Source organism: Nipponia nippon, unplaced genomic scaffold, assembly GCF_047370975.1.
Source record: "Nipponia nippon isolate SJK-2023a ecotype South Korea unplaced genomic scaffold, ASM4737097v1 scaffold_8, whole genome shotgun sequence".
NCBI classification, from domain to species: domain Eukaryota; kingdom Metazoa; phylum Chordata; class Aves; order Pelecaniformes; family Threskiornithidae; genus Nipponia; species Nipponia nippon.
In genome coordinates this window covers 41,590,210-41,615,694 of record NW_028262402.1, presented here as the reverse complement: position 1 = coordinate 41,615,694, position 25,485 = coordinate 41,590,210, and the positions used below count along the sequence as shown (strand labels likewise).

At 43.3% G+C, this 25,485-nt stretch overlaps 1 protein-coding gene across 2 annotated transcripts; it reads left to right on the top strand.

Moving 5' to 3' along the window:
- Window positions 1–25,485, top strand: SNAPC3 (small nuclear RNA activating complex polypeptide 3). 2 transcript variants are annotated; one of them, XM_087742752.1, is made up of 9 exons: window positions 1–352; window positions 7,291–7,368; window positions 9,296–9,380; window positions 11,085–11,189; window positions 11,713–11,862; window positions 20,353–20,435; window positions 21,781–21,945; window positions 22,998–23,105; window positions 24,524–25,485. In XM_087742752.1, the coding sequence occupies exons 1-9, from the start codon at window positions 141–143 to the stop codon at window positions 24,669–24,671; spliced, it is 1,134 nt and encodes a 377-aa protein (XP_087598878.1). In that variant the 5' UTR covers window positions 1–140; the 3' UTR covers window positions 24,672–25,485. The 2 variants fall into 2 exon arrangements, with proteins under 2 accessions (XP_087598878.1, XP_087598879.1); XM_087742753.1 differs by lacking the exon at window positions 7,291–7,368.

Here is a 25,485-nt window from a genome sequence, read left to right as displayed (position 1 = left end):
CGCCCGCCCTCAGAGCCCCGCCGCGGGCGAGCCGCCGCCGCTCCCCGGGCCCGCCCACAGGGCCGCGGAGGCTGAAGCCCCCGTGAGGCGTTGTGGCGGCGGACTACAGGCCCCAGCGGGCCGCGGCGGGCCCGGCGGCCATGGCGGCGGCGGAGGCTGCGCCCGACTACGAGGCGGCGGAGCTGTACACCCGCGCCTTCCGCCTGGGCGCCCTCGGCCGCTGCTGGCGGCAGCAGCTGGGGCCGCCCGACCTCTCGCTGGCGGCGGAGGCGGCGGCCGAGACGGACGCAGCCGTAGCGGCGGAGCTGGGCTGCGCGGAGGAGACGGCGGCCGAGCTGCGGGCCGTGTGCAGGTGGCCGCGGGGCCGGCGGCGGGAGGGGGGCGGCCCGCGGAGCCCCGCCGAGAGCCGGGGCTCCTGCCGGGGCTGCGCGACGGCCTGCGGGCCCGGCGCGACGCGGCCCAGCCCAGGGCAGGGCTGCAACCGCCGGCTTCCTCCATGCGGGGGTTTGCGGCGCCGGGCCTACCAGGGCGCTGTCGGCCTAGCTCGGCGCTGGTGCAGGGGAGGCCGCCCCGGGCCGGGGTGGTGGGTGCTGTCGCTCAGACGCTGCACCCGTTCCTCAAGAGAGGCGGGAGGGGCCCGGGCAAAACCACTTCAGAACAGCCTTGCCCGGGTCTGTGCCATCTGGGGTTATCGTCTCCCGTATGAGGGAGAGAAGGAAGACATCGAGTTTCTACAGGGTAGTGCTTCACTGGTGGAAGCTTTATGTTATGGCCATGAACAAACAGTTCAGCCCTTAACAAGTTACTTAAGTAAATACTTAGCAACATATTACTCGTTATAAAATTTAAGGTACCTGAACGTGTATGTGGTTTTAGGAGGCCCCAGGTGCAAACTGAAAGGCATACCTTATATGAAGAAAAAGAGCCCGGCATCTGTTTGTGTTAACATCATTCATATGAGTTCTGGTAACTGGCAACATACATTAACTGTTGAGCTCGGCTGGGTCCTTAGCTACTACTAACTGTTCCTGTCGGGGCTGGTGGTGGAGTCAAAGCTATGCCAGTGCTTCTTTGTTTTTGGGATAGTCCTGTTTGCCCAAGCAGCCTTGGTGGCACTAGGGCCGGGAAAGAAAAAAATATTCTCTTGTTTTGTGCTTGTACCTTCACTCATGTTTGTGGACCAGTGAATTGCAGACTAGCCTTGAAAGAAGAGGAGAACCATCTAGGGCTTGAAGCAGCAGGATTGAACATGCTAAAGCTGGAAGGTTTTCAGGTCACATGAATACTGAGAATCATCTCTCACCTGTAGAAAAGGTCTGATAATTGATAGAGTAAAAAAGGCCAGATAAAAATTACTGCAGGCAGTAATTCCTGCGGAAAGCATCACAGTTGATGATTTGTCTGTAGCTCATCAGTAAGGAAGACATGCCAGACTTCTGCTGCTATCTGAAAAGCTTTCAGCAATTTCTGTCCTTCAGTTATTGTTTCCTCAAAGGTGCAGAAGTATGTAGGAGCTATTTCAAATGCAAGATGGAGGTTGTTCACTTTCATGTACTGAATAGAATGAACGTAGTCTCAGAAGTGATGCTGAAGGCGTAATTTGGTAAATGTAGCTAGAATTGCACTATATATTGAGGTCTCCTTGATGGCTTTTCCTTCAGTCCCCTGTATGCAAGTTGCGTATAAAAAAATGCAGATGTTGTGTCATGAGCACGTCCTTCTAAATGTTTTCAGAGTTACACCCCAAATTATGAGGATAACATGACAGAAAAAACAACATTAGCAACATTATTGGAGATAAAGTCATTAACTGGACAAAGTTCATTTGATAATTATTGTTTGTTTAAATGATGGTGGTCCCTCAGAGGAAGGAGAAAGATGGGTAGGAAAATTTGTTGCTTTAGTAAAAGGCAAGGAACAAACAGAGAACAGGAGGAGGAGCCCTGGAGCACGGAGCTCAATATCTGAGCCAAAATATACTTGCATGAGTGTTGTGTGTAATGGTGAGAGCTTAGTAACCCATTCAGAAATCAAGACTTTTAGGGGCATTTTTAACCAGGAAGAAATCAACACTTAATTAATTATATTTTGCCTTGCCAACAGAGAAGAAATTTGCCAGGCATTCTCACTTTTTCTGATGCTAACTTAACTAAAACACTAGTTTACTTCAGCTGTCGTAGTTCTGGTGACTTAGATAATTTTTTACCATTACTAGGCTTAGCAAAAATAGAGGTTGATGTTAGTATTAAAAACAGTTCATGTATTCTAGTGTGGCAGCAACTGTGGGAATTATTCTGTAATCTTTCCCAGTGCAGATGTAGTCTCTGGCTGCTCCTATGCTGTGGCTTATTCTCTGCAGTGACCCTGTTGCTTGAGCCTGTCTATTGCTGTTTTCACTTGAATGCCAAGCGGATTTCCTATGCTTTATTTGTTTTTCCCATCATTCATTCTGCTTTCTTCAATCTATGACCGCTACATTTCATCTGCTGTCTGCGTTTGCTGGTGTCACAGAGCAGTGCTGTCTGTCTGCTGCTGAGTGTACTGTGGAAAGCGGTGCTGGGTAGTGAAAAGGTTTGGGAAAGAAAAAAAGGACAGGCAGTCTGTCAGGGGGAGAGAACAGATCATCTGGCAGCTGCTTGTTGGCCTTGCAGGAGAATGAAGATAACCCTGCACATCCTGGTGTGACCTTTCGCCTGTGCAGGCTGGAAATCCCAATCCCTAATCTCCATGTGCTTTTCCTTTTAAATTAGATAGTCCTAGCCTCTTGAGTCTCTCCTTAACATTGGCCAACCTCAAATCGCTACCTTTGATCACTTTCACTCTCCTGCTCTGAGCTGTTTGTATTCCTCCCTGGAGAAGAAGTGAAAACACTGGACTACACCAAGATCTGTTCTATGGTGTCTTGGGGTCACAATTATTACTGGCATAAATACAGTTTTCTAGGTGCTGAAGTGAACACATCCTGGATATAAACACAGATTTTTCTGACTGTGAGCTACTTGTAAGGCAACTTGTGGCAAGTTAAGGAGGTTTTCTTTGGGTAGAAGAGAGATGGGAAGATGTGGATAGTCATCCTGTATCTATTTTAAAAACAGTAATAGGTTAAGAGAACCTTTCATAGACTCAGGATGAAGTTTTTCAATATCTGTAATTAAATCTTTTTTTTAGAATATAGTGATATAGTGTACGTTTAAGTATACTTGATGATTTAGAGTCTTCTGGTGAGGAGAAATGGTATAATGTTTAAATGATGTTTAACACTGTGCATCTCAGTGTGTTGTGGTTGATTTTTTTTTTTTTTTATCTTCTATTTTCTTACTGTAATACATTCCTGCAAACACAATGCAGGAAAAAAAAATTCTGTCTTCAGTCACTTGAATTTGACTCAGTAAAAATGCTTTGCATACTGCTCAAGTTGTATGCAGACAATTGTTACAGAGATCGCTTGTATTTTCATCAGATGTTAAACAGGTGTATAATGGTAGCCTTAGCTAGGAGATTCCATCAGTAGTTCTCCTAAATAACCAAGGTGTCAGGACGGTAAAGTTTTAAGTTTTGTTCAAATGCCTTAGCGGTCTGTGAGCAAAGAGGTTTACCTTGGGATTCATTACTGGTGTTTCAGCGATTGAAGTGCTTGATTCTTAGAGAGGCTAAGTTATGTTATTCTGTTTTGCCTTTTGAGTGATTTGTTGTGTACATGTAGGACAGGCTAAGACTCAAATCAGTGTGGATTTTAGGTAGGTCAAGGGAGGTGAGGCTCACAGGTACCTTATTCCACTTCAGCCCTAGTTCACCTTCTTGTTTTATTAGAAGGGGTAGTTGTAAATATCTAGGGACGTGTTATAAAGCTGCATTAAGCTAGTGTTAGCGTCTTAACGTATTAGTATTTAGCCTCTTGTAGTATTAGTGTCTCAAAGGTGATGAAAGTACTGCCCTTAAAATATATGCAATACAAAGAGTAATATAAACACTGTATCTGCTTACTATGAAAATGTCAGGCAAAATACTAAAGAATCTTCTGATTTCTAAAACTGAGAAAGCTCGTTGTGCTGCCAGTATATTCTGAGAAAAGTAAAGTCATGGTGATTAAGGGCTTCACTGATAGTCTATTTCCATGTCCAAATTTCCACAGACTTGCCTTTGGCCTTTTTATTTCTAGCTGCCTTTAAATACCTTTCTTAGGGACATAAATTTCATGTAACATTTTGCATGCATTTTTCAAGTGAGACCTTCAACTATTGTTCCTCGTCACTCTCCGATAGTTCACGTCAGTGTCTGTTAAACAGTATGGCCAGTGGTTCCCCCTCCACCATAACTGAGTGCACTGAGTGTATTTATTTGTCTTGCGTGCAAGGAATATTCTGTGTGGGGACACAGATGAATCCCATGCTTGTGGTTGTCAGGAGTGAGGTGTGCCCGGTGCAAACTTTGTATTGCCTGCACTTTCATCTGTTAGGTGTATGACACTGACTACTTAGCCTTAATTTCTGGAGGGATTAGCATATACTTTTCATTTTTAAAGCCTGGTTTCCTCAGTACCATGGACCAAACCTACTGGTTGTTCCATGAGGGTTTCTCATTCCACTGGCTGCAGTGGAGTTACCCAGGAGGAGCTCCAGCATGGCCTGTGTAAAAGGCCATACAGCAAAGCCTTTCAAGGCTTCAGTGCATGCGATACAATGGCATACATAATGGATTATTAGAGTGATTCAAAATACTGAAAAAGGTGCTCTGTGTGTAGCATCCCTTTAGAAACTGAGGGTTTCTGACTTTCCAGGAGTGAGAAGTGGCAGTATCTGGGCTCACCAGGGTCCACGGAACTTGTCAGGGATTCAGTGGCAGTTTCTTTTTCTGTCGTTACAAGGAAAAAGAGGAAGCAGCTTACGTGCCGGCTGTTTTACACTGTGTCTACTTGGAGCTGCCTTCTGGGGAACATTAGTTTTCTTTTCCTGCAGCAGGCGATTAGCAGGTGTGGTATGGATACCATAGCCGGAGATCCCTGGCCTAGAGCCGTGGGAGGGAAGGAAAGCACAAGTATTGTTGGTGAGTTCTGGCATGGTGTGTATGGACAGAAGGAAAATTGGAAACTGTCACCTTTAATGCAGGTGACACTTCACAATGGTAGGTAATAGACGTTTTCAGATCCTGCAAATAGCCTGTGTGGTGTTTAAAGACCAAAATACACAGTCATTTCTTCAAAATGGCAGGTCTTCAAGCCACTCAGGGCTTTGTGGTGAATGGGGTCACTGATCCATGTGCAGGAAGACCTAGGTCTAGTCGTGCTGGTGGGATGTCGATTCCACAGAAGCCTAAGTTGTGAGTTGCTTTACCTGTTAGGGTCTACACATTGCTTCATTGGGTGGGCTATTCATAACACTAATCCATGCTGAGTGGAGAACAGCCCCATTTAAAAGGCTAATGATTGCTCTGTGTTCTCCAAAGTGCTGTTCTCCTCCTTTCTGTTAAAGTACTATTCCTCAGCAGTGGTTCAGTCTGTACTTCATACAGGACTCACTCAGTTGTCTCTGCCTCCACTTCCTCAAGTGGGAATCTAAGGGTAAAGTTGACTCTGTTTCCAAGAGGTTGTAACTAAGTGCTGCATAGTTTCTTTTAAAATGGTGCTTCTGAAGGAATCCCCTTTTCTCAAAAACTATGGTTTTCTGTTTGGGATGAAATCTGTAAGACAGGAAGGTTAAAACTCTTTGTGTACTGCTGGATGGTAAGAAACTAACTAAACAATGGTAAATTCAAATTATCTTCAATCCAGAGTGACTTTATTGGGTCATGAGAACTAGGCCATCTACCCACAACCAAAATTTTGTCTCTGGCTTTTGCTTATTGTCAACTGATACCAATTGATTCCAGACTTCTATGTCTCAATTACTGTATATTCCTATGCAGCTCCCCTCTAAAGGCTTATTCATTACTGCAGTGATAGTATTACCTAGCTTAGTATTGTTGACATGGGGAATATTCTAAGATTATAATGAAAAATGATATAATCAAATCAAATAAGTTATATCGAGAATAAATGGTACACTCAAAAAATTTTTCCTGGACTTCACCAATGGTTTGTTTGTCCCATAAAGAGATGGGTTTGCACAAGAGTTTGCTGGGATTCAAACTGCACATGGACTTCTGCATTGGTATAAGCCCTGCCTTTATGTAGTCTGCAAACAGCAGAGAGACAAAAGAGATCAAGTCTGATTTGAAGTGGGTGATACTTCTCTGTTTTAAATAATACTTTCTCAGACTATTTTTAAGTTGGATAGAATTCTTTTGAGATTAATACAAAATTATTACTGTCTTCGAGTCAGCATTGTTCTGTATGTTTCTAAAAAGGTAATTAATACTATTATAGTGTCTAATCTGAAGCCTTTGGATGGATTGTTTGGTCTGTTTGTGGAATGGTGTGTGGGAACCTTATGTTATAAAACTGTGGCAGACGAGCAGATATTGTATCCCACCGGATTCATTTTTTGTGGCGTGTTTATGAGAAATTCCATCCTCATTTACGTTATGAAAAGCTAACGTTTGTATGATCAGTTTAAATCATTGCTGCAACTAAAAGCAGTTCTGCTTTTCCTTCCCACATCCTGCAGTGATTTGCAGTGCAGCAAAAAGCTATGGTTAGCTAGACTTTGAATTCTGTGCAAACAGAAGAAGAGTGAGGGTGAAAAGAGTCTGAGGAGGGAAAGAAGGATAAGAGGAAGAGTGGACCTGTCACTTCTGGTGGAAGTGTTGTCTCATTCCCACTGGAAGAAATGTGGTGTAAATTAATGTCTTAATACAGCAATGACAGCTTGTGTAAATGTGGTGGCTTGCCCATGTTTGTACCTGAGGGGGGAGTGTTAGCTTTACCATACAGGTTGAGGTTGATGATTCCTTTTGGTTTAATCTATTTTGCCATATATCATCAGAAAAATCACAGTAGGTGGATGAGATTTGAAAAACTCAAGTGATATTTTTAGTTTACAAAAAGTATAGGACACATATTTTGAATGGGGCTTGTTCAACCTCTCTAGGCAGCTATGCTCCATTAGGCAGAATGCAAAATAAAGATAACATTTACCCAATCTCTGTGAAACCCAGCCACAAACTCCATGACTCTCTGTCTTCTGGTTCTTTATCTTAACAACCGTACTGCCCTTTTGCCCCAACTTAGGCTATACAAGCTATGTTTTGTTTATTCACATTTTGCTGCCTTTGTTCCTTTTATCAGCTTAACTGATTTTCGTTATGAAGCAAGTCTGAAAAAATGTACAATAGTTGTTTTCTTTATTGTCCTAGCATTGATATGTTAATGTCTTCTGATAAAGAAGAGGACCCAGATGTTATTCCTGAAGATGGCAGTCTGCTAACTCTTCGGTATGTCACTGTGGTACAGTCACAGTACCCTGATATGCGGCGGGGGTGGAAAACAAACACAAAAGCATGGCTGGCTGCTTGTTCCCTTTCCAGGCAATGGTGTACTTTCTGAGGCAGTGTCCAGAAAACCTCTAAGGGCAGAAACACTGGCTTAGGATAGGATAATTGGTGTGAGCCTTCTGTTTGAATGTTACTTAGGAATTTTTTTGTTAAGATACACAAAACATGCCATCTTTCATATTGGAAGAACTTAGGATTTCTGGACCTAGGTACTTCTGAACTAGCGCCTAAATTTGGAGCGTGCAGGGGACTTCTTATAGTCATGTGTGGGAGGTTTCTCCAAAGCCTCATGAAGTAAATCTGTAGCTCTTACCGCTAGTAACTCACAGTCACATGGTAACAGCCAAAGTGTAAGTACTGAAGCTACAGCCAGATACCTCTTTATCTGAACCCGCTCTCTATACAATTCATGTGTTAAGTTTCTAACAGTTGGTGAACTTTGAATTCATATGTGGCCCGTTCAGGCCTTTGCTGTACTTGAATTTCAGTTTGCATAGTATTTACGTAAAGAAACGTGTTAAGGTTGTGATCAGTGTTAAGTTTGATTGTTACTGAAAACCTTGAGGAAGGTCTGGAGGGTAAATAGACTTGTCCCAGAAGTTAAAAAGGATTTGGTGTTCATGCAGTGGTTAAATACATGTATTTTAGTTGATATTCTGTGTATGATACTCTTTCTTCTACAAATGATGTAGAGAACTGCTAGTGCAAAACAACGAGATGTCTCAAACAGCCTTGGTGCTGAAACCAGAATGCAGAGGGACAGTCGGTAGGACCCAGGACTGGATAGTGCCTGGAGCGACGGTGAGGGAAGGAGGGAGCAGGGCGGCCTTGCCTCAGCCCCATCCCCCACGGCTGTGAAGCCTCTTATCCGCCCCTCACCCCGCCCCCGCCTGGGGGAGGGTCCCAGTATCACTCCTCTTGGGCTGACTGGTTGCCCCTCCTGATTCGACTGGTATCTCTGCCACTCCTGGAACTGGGGCAAGAGAAGCTTCCAGAAGTCCAAAGACTAAAATCTATAAATAGGGACTTTCAGGGGCTCTCTCCACCGAATACCCTCGTTGGCAGGTCCAACACTGGATCCAGGACTGGTGATTCCCCTCATCTTCCCTCTTTCTCTCTCCCCCTCTCTCTTTTTCACTTCTCCTAAGGCAATTAAGTCGTCAAAGTTGGTAGTCAACTGCTGCACGGCCTACCTTAATTTTCCATAAAGCCACATAACTGGGGTATATCTAATCGTGAGAGGGCTGGCAGGTATCGAATATTTGTACTCAATATTTGTCTCTATAGAAGCTTTCTACTGAAGTTGGTGTTTGTGTACGGATCTCGAGTGTTGGCCCACTCTAATCCACACTGAGAGAATTTGCGAACCTCAGTCACTCCTCCTCCCCACGTGGGACGTGACAAATTATGTTGAAGTTTTTTTTAGAAAAGTATCTGTGTCATGAGACTGAGAATATTTGTGTTTTTTTTCCTTGTTTCTTGCTTGAACATGAATTTATCTAAAGTGGGAGGGATAGTTGAAACAGCTTCCTCAAAGGTAACAAAGTGTTCTTTCTAGGAGAGCCTCTTCAGACGACATTTTGTTGATTTTTCTCATAAGTGTAAAACTGCCCACAAACAACCTGTAATTTGCACATAGGGGGAAAGAAAAACACAAGCTGAAATACACAAGCTGGCCTGTGTACTACCAGGTTTTATGGGAGTCAGGAGACAAGGGTAGTGTTAAGTTAGTCTGTCATACTAAGACAGCCACAAATCCTGGTCTTTCAAAGCTGCACTGTAGTAGCTTGTGTTGTTTAAAAATATACCTAGAGATTCTGCATGGAAGTTGTTGAATGAAATTTTGTCCTGTGTTCCTGCTCCTCAGGATTAGAAAGAAGGCATTAGAGAGGAGAGAAGAAACAATTATTGTGGATCGGGCTTGCAGACAAGAAACTCTTGCTTATGAGATGGTGAGTTCCCTGTCGTCTCATAGGATCTCAAGACAGTTGTGCACTGCCAAAATGCACCTTATGGTTCCTTTTTTTTTCATTGCTGTGAATCTCTGTACACTGTAAATGTTTGCAGATATGAGTTTGCAGGTAATGATTAAGATTAAAGACATTTTATAGAAAGATGGAGCAGGAACTCTGCTCTTACAGTCTGTTAGTACCTAGTGTAGGAAGGAGGAACTCCACAGCTCATTACCACTATATGACTGCTTTCATTTGGTTGCTACTAAGGCATTTTGTAGGGGATCAAGTGTACTGTGCATCATGTGAACTTATTGTAGAGCTAGACAAAATGCATAATGTTTTTGCCCCTGGAGTCCTGTGTTGGAATCTAAGCTTTAATGTGTGAATCATTGTGAGCTGGTTTCTGTAGGGTTGAAAGAGGAAGACAGTAGGAAAATGGTGGCAGTAAGTTCCTAATTCTCAGCTTTGTAACCCAAGTTTCTCAGCCATTCTGACCAGGAACCAGGAGTGTAGTGATCAACCCCGCAAAAGCCATCTTGGAATCCCTTTAACTATTCTTAGTATCTCTTTTTTTAAGATTTCTTCACAACCATTGAAATCCTAAACAGGAAAACTTAAGTTCTTAAATTTCTTAAATGCTGTGCTCCTAGACTAGGGCATATCTGAGAAAATATTTGCAATAGAAATCTTGATGAAGGGTTTCAGTGAGTGGTGTCTTACTTCTGTTTCTGAAGAACGAGCATGTGGTCAGTTACTGCATCCTGTAAGCAAGCTGTGATAACTGGTTTGTGTGTCAGAGCTGTTTGTGACCATGGTGTCCTAGGACACGATGAGAGCAATAAGAAACGTTGAGTTTGGAATGTGTCACATGAAGAAGGGAGATGCAGGGGATAGAGGACAAGTATCTGTGAACTGAAGTCTCACAGCAGTACATGGTCCTGTTATTAAATCTGAAGAACACTTTGTGCTGGTGGGAAGTGTTTGTGCAGTCAGTATTCTCTCTTGATTTGTTGAAAAAGGAGGAGACTGGCTGCCACAGAAAAGTGCCCTCCCTCATTCTCACAGCTGGGCTATGTCCTAAACACAAAGTAGGATGGAAACGTGGAAATGCATTCACTTCTTTTCTAAAACATAGGAGTGTGGCAAGGGCAGTGCTGGATTTTGGTTTTGGATTTTGGAGAAATTGAGACCTCCAGCTATGTCAAGCTTCCCTAATAAGAGGAAGAGTTGCACTAATTTTTATTTTCATATCCTTCATTCTATGGCTAGTTTCTAGGTCGGTGTTTCTCAAATTGAGGGTTGCGATTCCCCTTTACATGTGAAAGCATTGAAAGACTGTTTCAAAGCCATAAGTGATGGAAGTTGGTAGCAGCTGGGTTCCATGAGGGCAGAGTGGCAGCAGGCTTTAATTCCTTTATGCAGGGCCTCCCAGTAGCCGAGGGGTAGCCAGCTGTCTCATAATTGCTGAAAGCACTTCAGCTTCTCTGGAGCTGAGGAATGAAGGAAAATGCTTGAAATCAATAATGACAGCAGTTTCTCACCTTTCCATCCTGGAGGAAGTAGGCTTTCATCAGTTCAGAAGGCTACACAGTCAAAAATGAGTTACAGTTAGAACAGCGTTTCTCAGACTTTTGTCCAGGGGCTCTGATACATAAGTAGTTGCCAATATAATTATATATATATGTATCTTTATTTTTCCAGGAGTCACATGCAATTGGAAAGAGGCCAGACAATCCAACAGATCTAGTTGAGGAGGGAGAACTACTTTTAACTCTGAACATATTCTATCCTGTCATATTTCAGAAGGTTGGTACTAAATTCTCTAGATTGTATTCTGATGTCTCTTCCCTACTTAGGTAATATCTTGCTTTCCCAAACACTTAAAATCAGTGAGTCCACTGAGGGAGCATGGTAGACCCTTCAACTGTGGTAACTTCTTCAGGTTCTTTCAGAATCTGGCTTTCATTCTGTTAGTGGTTTACAGAAGGCAATTTTTACAATAATTACTCGGCAGTTAATTGATTTCACAGAAGGCTCAAAATCTGAAACTCATGAAAACTACAGTACTCTTTCTGGATTTGGGATAAGCGTGCTCAGACTTTTCTGTCTTTTCTGCACGTTCTGGTGGGGAATGTGACTTTTGAGTTTCTGAATAAAGCTGAAAAATGGCAGCCTTAGGAGAGGCTGAGGCAAGATGCTGTTTAAAATCTTGTGCAGAGAGGTGATGTGCCATATGCTGCCATTAATGACCTCAAGCTGTCAAGTGAAGAGCAGTACTGATGCTAACAAGTGATTTTTATTTGAAGCTTTTATGCTTTTTTCTTTGTAGCATAAAGATCACAAACCCTATCAGACAGTCCTTGTACTCGGCAGCCAGAAGCTCACCGAGCTGAGAGACTCGATTTCCTGTGTCAGTGACTTCCAGATAGGTGGTGAGTTCAGCAGTCAGCCAGATCAAGCACCAGAGCACATCAGCAAGGTAAAACCTTCTATCTGGAACCCTCTACGTGCGTAGGAGCTTTGACAACATACAGGTGGGAGGGAGGCGGAGTTTTGCATTGTTTTTTTCTTCAGCACTAAATTAGGCTGCATTGGTTCTGCCTGTGGGTTGCACTGCAAGTAAATACTTCCTGGTGGCATTACCAAGCTGACCTGTTTTGTGCGATGTCAAGAAAAACATCATTAATGCTACCGCTGGGAAGTAGTAACACTGGCAGTGAGGTCTTGCATAGCTGTATCCCTGTGGACTGACTTTACTTCGAGCTACGTTCTGAAGCACCAGAGGTAATAGAAAGCTGAATGTAGACCATCCTTCTTTGAATTTACATGCTTTGGTGTTTGCAACTGGGTGCTGATCAAAAATAGGAATGAAGATTATTCCCCTCCCCACAATTGCCAGGTGTTCTCTGAGGATGTGCAAAAGGGGTCAATAAAGTACTCTAATTGAAAATACTGAAATTGCATCCATTTGATAATATATCACATACAATATATATCATATGACAGAATGGTTGAGGTTGGAAGGGACCTCTGGTGATCATCTGGTCTAACGCCCCTGCTCAAGCAAGACCACTTACAGCCAGTTGCCCAGGACCGTGTCCAGATGGCTTTTGAATATCTTCAAGGATGGAGACCCCACAACCTCCTTGGGCAACCTGTGCCAGTGCTTGGTCACCCTCACAATGAAAAGGGTTTCCTGATATTCAGAGGGAACCTCTGATACAAAAATTCACGGATGCTTCTCCTCACAGTCTGAATCCCCCCAAGGGAGAAACGGAGTATTCAGAGAGTCCCTGAAATGAAACTCAATAGCAACGAAGTTACTACTAAGCAGGTATCCTTTATTGCAGCGCTGGGAAGCGCTGGGGATTCTCCACCATAAGTGCTCCACCGATTTGGTGGACTTCCAGAGATTATATAGTATAAAATCCTACATATTCACAGGATTTCTGAGAAATCATTTACATAAACATGAGATTTCCTAGAACTTACTAACATATGCAAATGTCCGATCCACATGCAGAGTCTTCTCCCGTGGTGGTCTTCAGGTGGTCTTTGGGGTCTTAAGATGAAGGCTCGTAGTCTTCTTCACTGTGTTCGCTGATTGACCTTTGCTTCTGCGCAAACTCACGTAAATGGTGTCCTTCAAGGATGTTGTCATTCTTTTGTGACCTCCTATCTTCCATGTATTTGTTCTCCCAAGGCCCAGTTGTCTGAGATGGGATTATCCCGGAGCCCCCTTATCTTACAACCATTCTAACTACTCCCTAAATCACAAAGGCCTTTCTTTTGTTTAGTTAAGTGACTAAGATATTTAAATATACTCCTTGCCCCTAGGCTTTTCAGGAGGCATTTTGATGCAGTGGCTTTGTCTGTCTTGGCTTTAACCCTTTCAGCTCCTGTGTTTCAGTTTGTGCCCATTGCCTCTTGTCCTGTCATGGAACACCACTGAAAACAGCCTGGCTCTGTCTTCTTTACACCCTCCCTTCAGATATTTGTACAGATTGGTAAGATCTGTCCTGATCCTTCTCTTCTCCAGGCTGAACAGCCCCAGCTCTGTCAGCCTTTGCTTATAGGAGAGATGCTCCAGTCCCTTCATCTTCATGGCCCTTGTGGGACTCTCTCTCCAGTATGTCCATGTCTCTCTTGTACTGAGGAGCTCAGAACTGGACACGGGACTTCAGGTGTGGCCTCACTAGTGCTGAGTAGAGAAGGATCACCTCCCTCAGCCTGCTGGCAATACTTTGTCTAACACAGTACAAGATTCATTCGCCTTCTTTGCTGCAAGGGCACATTGCTGGCTCATGGTCAAGCAGGTGTCCACCAGGACCTCCAGATCCTTTTCTGCCAAGCTGCTTTCCAGCTGAGGGGCCCCCGGCATATATTGGTGCATGGGGTTGTTCCTCCCCAGGTGCAGGACCTTACACTCCTCCTTATTGAACTCCATGAGGTTCCTGTCAGCCTATTCCTCCAGCCTGTTAAGGTCCCTCTGGACAGCAGCTCAATCACCTGGTATATCAGCCACTCCTCCCAGTTTTGTGTCATCTGCAAACTTGCCAAGGGCACACTCTGCCTCATGATCCAGATCATTAATGAAGATGTTGAACAGGGCTGGACCCTGTATTGACCCCTGGGGTACACTGCTAGTTACTGGCCTCCAACTAGACTTCGTTCCACTGATTATCACCCTTGGGGCCTAGTTGTTCTAGGCCAACATTATTTATTAATAATATAGTATATTATCAATATAATATAAATCAAACAATATATGATATACAATCTGAGAGAAACCAGAGGATGTTATATATTTGTATATATAATAGAAAAAAGTTGGCACATTCTTGTTTAAGGAGACTGAAAGACATCTCAGATACTAGTCTTTTCAATTATGTAAAGTAAATGGAAGAGTCTTTCTACTACTATCTAGTAAAGCACTAGCTGATGAGTTCTGAGACCAGAGAGTTCTGAGACTCTCTTCCTGGGCATGCAGAGGAGTGGTGTGAGGCTGTCATAGCCTCAACAGGGTTGAGATTAGGCTTCCGCACATCAATAATTTCCCATGTCACCATGCCTAGCCTCCCAGCAGGAGCTGTTAGTGAGTGGTGTGCATTCATTCCATTTGTTTGTTTTCCTCAAGCATGATTGTGAATTTACAACTTGCATTGAAGTGTAGGCTCAGTGTGTGGTCTTCGCAATGAAATTCACATGTTGCTTCAACAGACAGGTAATCTGCCATCAGTGGGGTAGAATTTTCTTCTTTGCAGTCTAGGAAGCAAGTGTCACCATGACCTGCCAGAAGTATGTTAGCTTTTCCAAATAGAGCAAATAACTTCTGACTAATTTAAGGATCTTAAAGACTGATTTAAATCAGAATGGTGGTCTGCAGGAAAGAGGCTGTGTAAGTAAGTTAGCTGTTGATGCCAGCTTTTGCTTCTCTTGAAGTGCACTTTGAGTACACAAGCTGAGTGAAAGGATCAAGTTGCTGCTCTCATTGGTTAAGTAAACAAGTGTAGCTTGTCAGCTGATACAGAAAGAGTAAGAGAGACTTTTTGGATTTTACTGGTGTAAATAGGCCTAGCTTCTCTTTCGTTCCTGCTACTTTTGGGTTTTGTGATATTATTCTTTGCTTTTTCTTCATTGGGCAATGATTAATGGAATGAAATTTAACAAGTCCAAATGCCAGATTCTGCACCTGGGATGGAGTAATAATGCCAGGCACAAGCCTAAACTGGGAGAGGAGTGTCTGGAGAGCAGCCCTGCAGAAAAGGATCTGGGGGTGCTGGTTGACAGCAGACTCAATGTGAGCCAACAGTGTGCCCTGGCAGCAAAGAGAGCTTCCTGCATCCTGGAGTGCATCAAACACAGCATAACCAGCCAGTCAAAAGAGGTGATTGTCCTGCTGTATTCAGTGTTTGTGTGGCCTCACCTTGAGTATTGCCTGCAGTTCTGGGCCCCACAATTTAAGACGGATATGAAGGTCCTTGAATGCATCCAGAGGAGGGCAACAAAGCTGGTGAAAGTGTTGGAAGGCATGTCCTATGAGGAGCGGCTAAGGACTTTGGGCTTGTCTGGTTTGGAGAAAAGGAGGCTGAGGGGCGACCTCATGGCTCTCTACAGCTTCTTGAGGAGGGGAAGTGCTGATCTCTTCTCCCTGGTATCCTGCGATAGGATGTGTGGGGTGTTCAAAGCTGCATCAGAGGAGGTTTAGACTGGACGTTTGGAAGCTTTTCTTTACCTAGAGCGTGGTCAGACACTGCGACAGGCTTCCTAGAGAGGTGGTTGATGCCACAAGTCTGTCAGTGTTTAAGAGGCATTTGGACAATGCCCTTAATAACAGGTTTAAACTTCTGGTCAGCCCTGAATTTGTCAGGCAGTTGGACTGGATGATTGTTGTACGTCTTCTCCAACTGAAATATTCTGTCCTTTTTATTGGTTTGATTTGGGTTTTTTTGTAAACAAACACCTTAGTCAAACCAGCATCGGGGGATGTTTAAGAAAACTGAGCAATATTGAGGTACTTTATTCCACAGATATGGGTACTTTTAACAAGGATCCTGGGTCTTTTATGTGGTTACTACTACTGTTGGGATTCCCTGGAGAAACATAATAGGGCATGCCTCCTTGCAAACTGAAGGATAATGGAAAGTTTGGGAAGAAGGAATGTCTGAGTCATAACCTCTGGCTAGCATTAATCAAGAAAGACCTGACTCAGATTCCCAAGAAGTTTGTTAACAGTGGCTCCCTTGGCCTTCTGTTCACTATGACAAACAGCTGTTTTCTGAAGTTTGGAGCAGCTTTAAAGGACTGGCTAACTTAGAACTGCTGTGAAGTTGGTAAGGAGTTGCCAGAGCATGGCAACTTACGCTTTGTGGTGGGAGAGCCAGGGAGGGTGACAATAACAGAGCTGAAACAAATTGTCTGAATGCAAAACACATTCCTACCACTGTGTCTTCGTGCAAGTTGTCTCCAGTCATGAGTCCCATCTCTGGCCCCAGTGTCTGCATTTCCTGTCTTTTGACGCCTTAGAGTTAATAGCTCAGAGGGACCTCTGGGCACAAAGGAGCATTCATTCTCTGTTAATAAAGACACATAAGACTGGCCTGGGCATCCAGAGTGCCTAGTTGTCCACAGATTTCCTATTTGATTCTTATTTAGTCTGCTTATGCCTCTGTACCCAGCCTGTAAAATAATTTGCGTTCACTTCTTGTCTTCCACTCTCTCTCTGCCTTTTCTTTTCCACTGTAAGCTCTTGCAGGTCATAGACTGCCTCCCGACAGACATGCAAAAAGTTCGTCAGGATTCTGTGACTTAAGGAGCCGTGAGCAACTTCCAAGTTATAGAATTGGAGTGAGCTGGTCACCATGTTAAACATGGAAAGGAATCAAGCTCCTTGAAGTTACCTTCCCCAGTCATTATGTGTGTGACCTGCCTGCGTACACACCTGTTGATGAATAAATATAACCTTTACTTATCTGAGAGCTGGCACACAGTATAATTAGAGGTGTAACAGTTGGGACCACTTCACTGTGATAAAACTGTGTTGATGCATATTGGAAAGATACTTTATCAAAATGCTCTTAAGGCCCGTGAATGAAGGACTCCTTGCAGTTTTCTATACACTTGAAGAAAATACAGGATTTAAATAGGCTTTGTGCGATATCTGAATGCCAGTGTATAATTGCAGATAAAGTTTTTTTGCTGGAAGGTCATGAAACACTGCTTTTCTTCAAAGTGCAATTGAAAATATGGAAAAAATTGTATGCTGTAGCTTACAGGTTGACTGTATATACAGTGTGTCTTAGCATCACTTGTATGTGTTGTAGCTGTGCACAGTTGCATATACAGCATATGCAGAATGGCTCCCTGAGCAGCAGTCAGTATAGACGTGTTCCACTCTGAAGTGGTTCAAGAAGGTTTAGTCTGTGTCCTTCAACCTCTCCTCACTGCCAGTAATGAATCCTGTGCAAAGCAGCTGACCTGTTTTCCCCAGCCCAGGATAGACTTGCATGTTAGCTGTATGGCTCTTGCAACAAAGGTGATTTTTTTTTTTTTTTTGCTATTATTTTTCCGGAGCAAAATGTAATAAAGTACCTGAACAATATGGTTCCCTCCTTGCTCTGGGTTTTCCATCTGAGGCATCTCCCTGCTTTAAGGTCCACTGCAGAAGGCTGTCTATTGCTTCTTGCAACTGTTTCTTAAGCCCTGTACATGTGTTGTGGTCAGTTTGATAATATACACTGCTATCTGGCCTCAGTCTTTAAGGAGTTATAGCACAAACCAAAACAATGCCCTCTTACATGCCAGAAAGAACTTGGAAGGACACAATTTAGAGGTAAAAAAGTTTTATGGATAAAAAAGCACAATCTTCCCTGGTCATCTCTGTGCTCAAGTTACTTGTTTATAGAAAGGCTGTTTTGACAGCAACAACAGAAGATGGAAATTATGGGAAGCAGATGTATGCCTTAATTAAACAATTAAACATCCTTTCTTAGATGTTAAATGGCATTCATATCTAAATAAAAAGTTTGTATGTTTTTTCCTCTCCTAATTTTGGCTGTATATATATATATATTGTGTAAATCTGTTCCATCTCTTTCTGCTATTGTATAGATGGTTTTAAGTTGCAAAACCACACACTCTTTTGTATAGAGTCATAGAATATTTCAAATTGGAAGGGACCCATGAGGGTCATTGAGTCCAACTCTCTGCTCCTCGCAGGACCACCTAAAACTAAACCATATGACTAAGACCGTGGTCCAGACGCTCCTTGGACTTTTCCAGGCTTGGTGCCATGACCGCTTCCCCGGGGAGCCTGTTCCAGTGACCGACCACCCTCTCAGTGAAGAACCTCTTCCCAATGTCCAATCTGAACTTCCCCTGGCACAGCTTCATTCCATTTCCTCCTGTCCTATCGCTGGTCACCAGAGAAAGGAGATCAGCACCTCCCCTCTGCTGCCCCCCTTGAGGAAGGTGTAGGCTGCAATGAGGTCACCCCTCAGCCTTCTCTTCTCCAAGCTGAACAGACCAAGTGACCTCAGCCACTCCTCATAAGTTCTTGTCCTCAAGGCCTTTCACTGTCTTGGTCACCCTCCTCTGCCCACACTCTAATAGTTTGATATCCTTCTTATATTGAGGCACCCAAAACTGCACACAGTACTCGAGGTGGGGTTGCACCAATGCGGTGTAGAGTGGGACTAGACTCGACAGGCTAGTGATGCTGTGCTTGACGCACCCCAGGACACGGTTGGCCCTCTTGGCTGCCAGGGCACACTGTTGACTCATATTTAACTTGTCATCAACCCAAACCCCCAGATCTCTTCATGTGGGGCTGCTTTCCAGCCTCTTGTCCCCCAGTTTGTAGAAACACAATATGTCTCTCTTTTTTACCTTTGGAGAGAACAGCTCTGTGAATGTTGTTGTGCAAGCAGTCTGGATAGATAAACAGAAAGATACTTGATTGTGCTATTTCAACAAGATGTTTTCATTTTTTCGTTTATTTATTTTGTTCCTTCTCAAGGAGAAGCTTGCAGCTGGAGTCTGCTTTTTTTTTGGATGTATGTGATTTTACCTAAATAGTTCTGTAGTCCTGCTGCAGAATTTATTACATGTGAAAGGGAGGCTCATGGGTTAGCTCAGTTTCTTGAGATGATTTGCAATCAAATGACTCTTGCTCTGCTGATATGAGTGCCATAAATTGTTAATTATCTTTGATAGAGAAGACTGGTACAAATGGCCTGTCTGCATGTGACAAACTTTGTAATTAAGGGGGAATTTTGAAGGATGCTAGCTTTTCTTCTGAGCCCCCAGCTGTGAGGTGATTGGACCTTCCAAAATTGCATGTCTGTCTTGTTTTTACAGATGTGACCAGGGACGGCTCCCATGTGGCTATTGTGTGTGTGTGTGCACGTATATGTGCAGGGGACAGGACTGCAATAATTCTCTGTCACTCCAGCAAGAAGTATTTTGTGATGTGGCCTGTCCTGATCAGGTGTTGTACTGGGACTGGCTGGGATGGAGTTAACTTTCCTCCCAGCAGCCCATGTAGTGTGGTGCTTTGCATTTTTGGCTAGGCAGAGTTGATAACACACCAGTGTTTTGGCTGTTGCTGAGCAGTCCTTGCACAGCCTCAAGGCTGTCCCTCCAGGTCCCTTCAGGGCCAGTGGGTTGGGGGTGGGCAAGAGACTGGGGGAAGATGTAGCTGGGACAGCTGACCCCAGCTGACCGAAGGGATATCCCATGGCATATGACGTTGTGCTCAGCAGTAAGAGGTGGAGGAAAGGAAGAGAGGGGCCATTCATGGCTAAGGCATTTGTCTTCCAAAGCAACCACATGCGTGCTGAGGCCCTGCTTCCCAGGAGGTGGTTGGACATTGCCTGCTGATGGGAAGTGGAGAATAGATCTCTTTTTGCTCTGCTGCTGCATGTGGCCTTTGCTCTTCTCGTTAAACTGCCTTTATCTCAACCCATGAGCTTGCCTGTCTTGTTTTCTTTCCCCTGTCCTGTTGAGGAGGGGGAGTTAGAGAGCAACTGGGTGGGGGATCTGGCAACCAGCCAAGGTCAACCCACTACATCTCGATAATTTTTGTAAATATTAGTCTTTTTTTTAGGTCAGTGCTGTGCAGTTACTTAATTTGTGCAATGATGCTTGTGTTCTTCTTCTGTGTTTTTGTAGAAATCCATAACTGCTATGATGGGTATAGTAATAAGAGAAGAGTGCTAAAATAACCTGAAATGGCTTGAGAATAATACCAGCAGAGCAACTGCGTAGCCAGCAATCATATAAGCCTTATTGTCACATCAGCATTTACAACCAGTGCAAAGCTTTTCTTAGAAACCTGTAGAATGAGGTCTCTTAATATAATTTAGACACCTAAAGTGCTTGGGTTTTGACATGTTCTTGTTTAAAGTGTTTAATCTGTCATAACACTAATGCAGACTTATCTCTCTTCCTTTCTGTCTCTCTCTCTCAGGATCTCTACAAATCTGCTTTCTTTTATTTTGAAGGCATCTTTTATAATGATAAAAGATACCCAGAGTGCAGAGATCTGAGCAGGTATAGTATTTGTAGACGTTGACTAAGAAAAAGCTTAAGGGACAGGAAAATAATTTCATTTTGTTTGTGATCTGTGGTATTTTTAAGACTGGAATGTCTAGTGTGTGAAGCTAGAATGGACTTTTCTTACTAGCTTTTCATGTTCAATTGATTCTTAATGGAAGTTTAACTTTACTCGCTGTACTTATTCCTACCACTCCCTTCCCTTCTGAAAAGGGGATGAAGGCATTTTTTCCCCCGCAAATCCTGTTTTGCTCTGTTGGGATGGGATTGCTGTGGAAAGTGCCAGGTGCCAGTCTGTACTGGCTTTTCAGGTGCCCTCTGTAGTTGCAGTGACCCCCGAAAGACTTGCCTGTGAGGTAAGAAGATGGATCAGAAAGACAACAAGCTCAGCTGTGTGGAAGTCAGTTGTTCTGCTCAGTCTTGAAAATACGCTGAATGCCTTCATGGTAAAGTCAAGCAGGAAACTGCATGACTTTTGGGAAAGGAAAGCTGAGATGACATTGCCAAGAGTCTCAGTTATCTCTTGTTTGGAACTATAGCTGACACTGGTTGAGCACAGGTCATATCCATTTAAACTATACATAGTAGTTTGTTTTAAGGAAGTAGGGGCTTAGTGACACACTAGTGAGATTTACGACATCAAGATATTAAAATGGATGGTACGGGAAGAGCTGTGAGTTTGGACTCTGTTCTTGTTATTCCAGACCTGGTGTGTGGCTTCAGAGGAATTATTTATTTTGCTCCTCTTTCTGTCCATGAGGAGCAGTGATCTTCATGGAAGGGCTTGTGATAACGTACACAGTTTGTAGAAGTGAAATGCCTTGTACGTAGGAGTTTGCTGACAAGCCAAGAAATAATTGCAACAGTGGCCAGTGCCCTTCCAGTGCTAAATTTTGGAAATGTAACTGTGCAGTTGTTAGCTTTGTGTTTCTCCTTTGCAAAAACAGAAAAAAGCTTTTTAATACTTTAAACAAAGTTATTGACCAAGGGAGCAAAAATGACGTGCTGGTAACTTGAATTATTGGAATGCTTGAGAAGTGTTGTGCTGCAAACAACCTGACCTGGATGGGTGCCATCAGGAGCGTACACTGACTAGAACGCCTCAGAAAGCTGCCTGGTGTGGATTTGCAGGCAGGTGTTCTGCAAGAACAGTGCACAGTTCTGTGGGGTTGTGGTATTGCTGTGAAAGTACCTTAAATTATTACAGAATGTTGTGAGCTGGTTTTATTTCCATCTTTTTAACTGTGTCCCAGTGAAGAGTTTTACATGTGCCTCAAGGCCTTCCTTTTCTGTGCATTCACAGCTTATAGCATTGCTATGCTGATGACCTTTGTGTTTTCAGAACAATTATTGAGTGGTCAGAATCTCATGACAGAGGCTATGGAAATCTTCAGTCTGTTAAAATGGAGGACTACGCATTTAATGATTTGTCCCTCAAAATTGGCTTTCCATACCTTTTCTGCCACCAAGGGAACTGTGAGCACATCATTATCATCACAGATATAAGGTAAGTTACTGCTCTTTGGGAGTCCTTAGGTAGTTGAAAGCAAGCCTTCTGTGGACAAACTTCAGGCATTAAATGCTGAATATTTGCTGGACTAACTTTAAGATTATTCTGCTGCCTTCTGCAGGGCTTAGTTAAGGTTCTATTCCATATACATGTGAATACCTCAGCAAGGAAGAAAGTAATCTCCCTTGCATATTTTTTTTTTTAAATAATTTGTCTGCATAAAAAGACTGCTTTCTAACTAGCATGGCATGACTGTGGTATGGGAGGATTAGCACCCCCTGTGAAAAACCCTTTCTATGTAGAGCCAATGTGTGGCAGATTTACATACTGATTCTGGAGCACCAGGGAGCAGAATGCTGTTAATGGCTCTGGCCGAAGTCAGCTGGACTTGTTAGTTTAGACTTGGTGCTAAGGGGCAGGAACTGAAAAGAGAACAGAAGAGTGGAAATAGTGGGCTGAGGTGGATAGGTGAGGGAGAGAGGGAGACGGTGATAATGGCTGTGAGGTGAGAACCACATCAACAGAAAAAGTGTTGTGTGTACTCTGCTCAGCGCATAACGGGTAGAGAGGACGCTCCTCTGATTGTCTGTAGTGGGTGACAGATCATTTTCAGTTCCCAGAGGCTTGATGTACCTAAGCGTTGTTAATAAATGGTGCCTCCCAAGGCAACGCAAAGAAGGGCATAGATGTTGCAAGTAGGTGATTGCAGGATTATGAGCATCTAAACAGTCACCTGGTGACATTTTTGCCTTTTAGTCTATATAGGAGATAAAAGCTCTGAAAAGACTGTCTAAAGTAGATGGTCTAAAGACTTCTGAGTTACTACACAAATTGAATTTACTCCTGACCATAAAATCTATGCATGGTGCAACTAGCAGTCTGTCTCTAGGTCTTCATCTATGTCAAGAAATGCTAAGCAGAAGTCTAGTCCTAGTTTACACAGGAATTTAAATCATGCCTTACCTTCAAGTGTCCATGCTTATGTTCCAATAAATTTCAATGTGGCTGAGTCTTTATTGTATTTTATGTATTTATTTGTTTCCCTCAAGGCTCATTCATCATGATGACTGCCTGGACAGGAACCTCTATCCGTTGCTAATCAAGAAACACTGGTTATGTACCAGAAAATGCTTTGTGTGCAAAATGTATACAGCCAGGTACGCTGCATTCTCAATCCTTTTAAGTTGTCTTCTTAAATAAGTCTTTCTAGGTGCTGCTACTCACTTTAAAAAAAAAAAAAAATCAAAGCTCTGTATGTATTTGATAAGGTGTGTGAATAATCTTCATGCAAGTATTCCAAGATCTTACTCTTCAGGCAGTTGTCCTCTCCCTGCCCAGGCAAAGACCTTCTGCAGGTAGCGTTCATTTGGAGATGATGATTCAGGATGATCAAAAGAACTGAAATGATGAAGAGGTTAATTATTTGGCTCAGGTTCTTTTGCATACATAGAGCTCAGCTCTCAATCAATTACTTTTGAAAATCTTGCTTTGCAGCATTTTCCCCCTGTGACAAGACATGTGATTCGCATTCATTTGCCAGAAGTCATACAGAGCTTTCATTAACTCTAGCATCTAAGTAAAGGGAAGTATGGATCTGTCCAACTTTAATATTGTAAAATCTAGAGATTTTTAAATGGCATGTAGCTTTCCCCTTTTTTTCCTGGAATCGGGCAAAGAGCGGATTCCCCTCGTGGTGGGAGTCCGTCCTAGCATTCCTAGCAGCGCCCCTAGGATGCCTTTGCAAGTGGCTGTAATCTGTGATGCATTTGGCCATAAGGGGAGGTGGAGCCAAAGGGTCAATATGAGGGAAAGATGGGATGGGGAGGGCATTACCAGAGGTGATGTAAATGCATTAAATTAAAACCAGGATTAAGCACTAAGCTTAAGTGGGGAGATGCTAAACCATGGATAGCAGAGCTCCTTTGGCTGGCTGTCCTGCATGTTCTAATCTGTGCAGATAGCATCTTTAATCACTAGAGGCCTTGAGCTGTCATGGCTTCTGAGTGCTACCATAAATTAGTTGCTTGGTGACACGGCAGGCCCTCCTTGTGCTGGCAGCTGTGTTCATGTTAACTTCAGTGCTTGCTGGAGTGTGCAGCAATCCTCTCCTTGTCTTGTCTGCATCATCCAGGCCCTTCTTTTAGACTTGTAAATGGATTTGGTTATTACTCAGAGTAGTTTGGGTCAGTCACGTGTCTGCTCTGTATCAGTTTCTTACCTTAGGGGAAAACATTTATCCTTTATGACTAAAATGGCCATAGAGTGGATAGAAGATTCCTGTTAATTTTTTTTTTTGGTTATGCACTGTACCAGCTACACAGGTTTGAAGAGTTCCTCAGGAAATGCTGCTGTAGCAGTGTAAGATAGCAGCTTGGATTGACACTGAATGAGTGTGGAGTTTGGAAAAGAGCTGTATGCCTGGGGCGGGAGATATGCAATATAGGTAGTACCTGGTCAGTGTAACATTATTACTGATGTTTGTTGCTGCCATCCCCAACTCTGAGTAAAATGTTGAGATGTTTGTCACCAATGTGTTGGACTTGCATGGAAAACACTTGTATTTTGTAACCTGCAGGTGGGTGACCAACAAAGACAGTCTGGCGCCAGAGGATCCTTGTTTCTTCTGCGATGTTTGTTTTCGGATGCTCCATTACGATGTGGAAGGCAATAAACTGGGGGAGTTTCTTGCATATCCTTATGTCGATCCTGGGATTTTCAACTGAAACTGACATGAGCCAGAATGAATTCAATGAACTACATTGGTGAATCTGTTGCTCTGACTGTTAAAACCACCAAACAGCTTGAGTTTTGAGCGTACTGCGGGGTTTTGGGTTAGGCTTTTAATCCTTTAGCCTGAGGTGGAAGGGAGCCCTTTGCACTTGAAGTCTTTCCACTGGGCTTTTCTGAGTAAGTAAGTATGATTTTAAAAGATAAGTTAGCATGGAAAAATATGCTCAGACATCAACTTTATTTTAATAAGTTACATTTTTTAATACACTTTGACAGCAAAAGTTATTTGGAGTTTGTAGTTTGGAGAGTATGGGCTCTAAAAATATGGATGTTTAAAGAGAGAATACTTTGCAAAAGCAGCCGCGGTTTTGAGAAGTTCTGTGCATCCAAGGCTCTGTTAACCTCAACGGATGAGAGCATGGTCTGGGCATTTTACCTTGAGAACTCTGGCAGTTGTCATCTCTGAACAAGGGTGGATAGCACTGAATTTGTGGGGAGGAGAATGCTTTCTGAGAGAGAAGCTCAGAGTGCTTGCTAACATCTAAGGTCCTTCCTGCAGACAAGGGCTTGCATCTGTGAGCTACTGCTGTCCTTGCGTTCTGACTCTGAGGACTGATTCCGTGAAGAGCAAACTAGATTTCGCTGATTCCTGAATTGTATCCTGCCTTTCAAATGACTTTGTTAACTGTTGACAGCGCATGCAGTTTTAACTGTTCCTAAAGTAGTGTTCGTTGTGCAGTTCTTTTTTTGGTATCATTCTGTTATTGTAAGTATTGTTGGTTTTTATTAAAACATGACCAATTTGTA

What these genes read in the sequence shown, in the direction of transcription:
- SNAPC3 (XM_087742752.1), top strand. Translation starts at nt 141, where the DNA reads ATGGCGGCGGCGGAGGCTGCGCCCGACTACGAGGCGGCGGAGCTGTAC. An exon ending in ATCCTGTCATATTTCAGAAG is followed by an intron (nt 11,190 to 11,712) that starts GTTGGTACTAAA and finishes TTTTCTTTGTAG; the next exon opens with CATAAAGATCACAAACCCTA. An exon ending in ATTATCATCACAGATATAAG is followed by an intron (nt 21,946 to 22,997) that starts GTAAGTTACTGC and finishes GTTTCCCTCAAG; the next exon opens with GCTCATTCATCATGATGACT.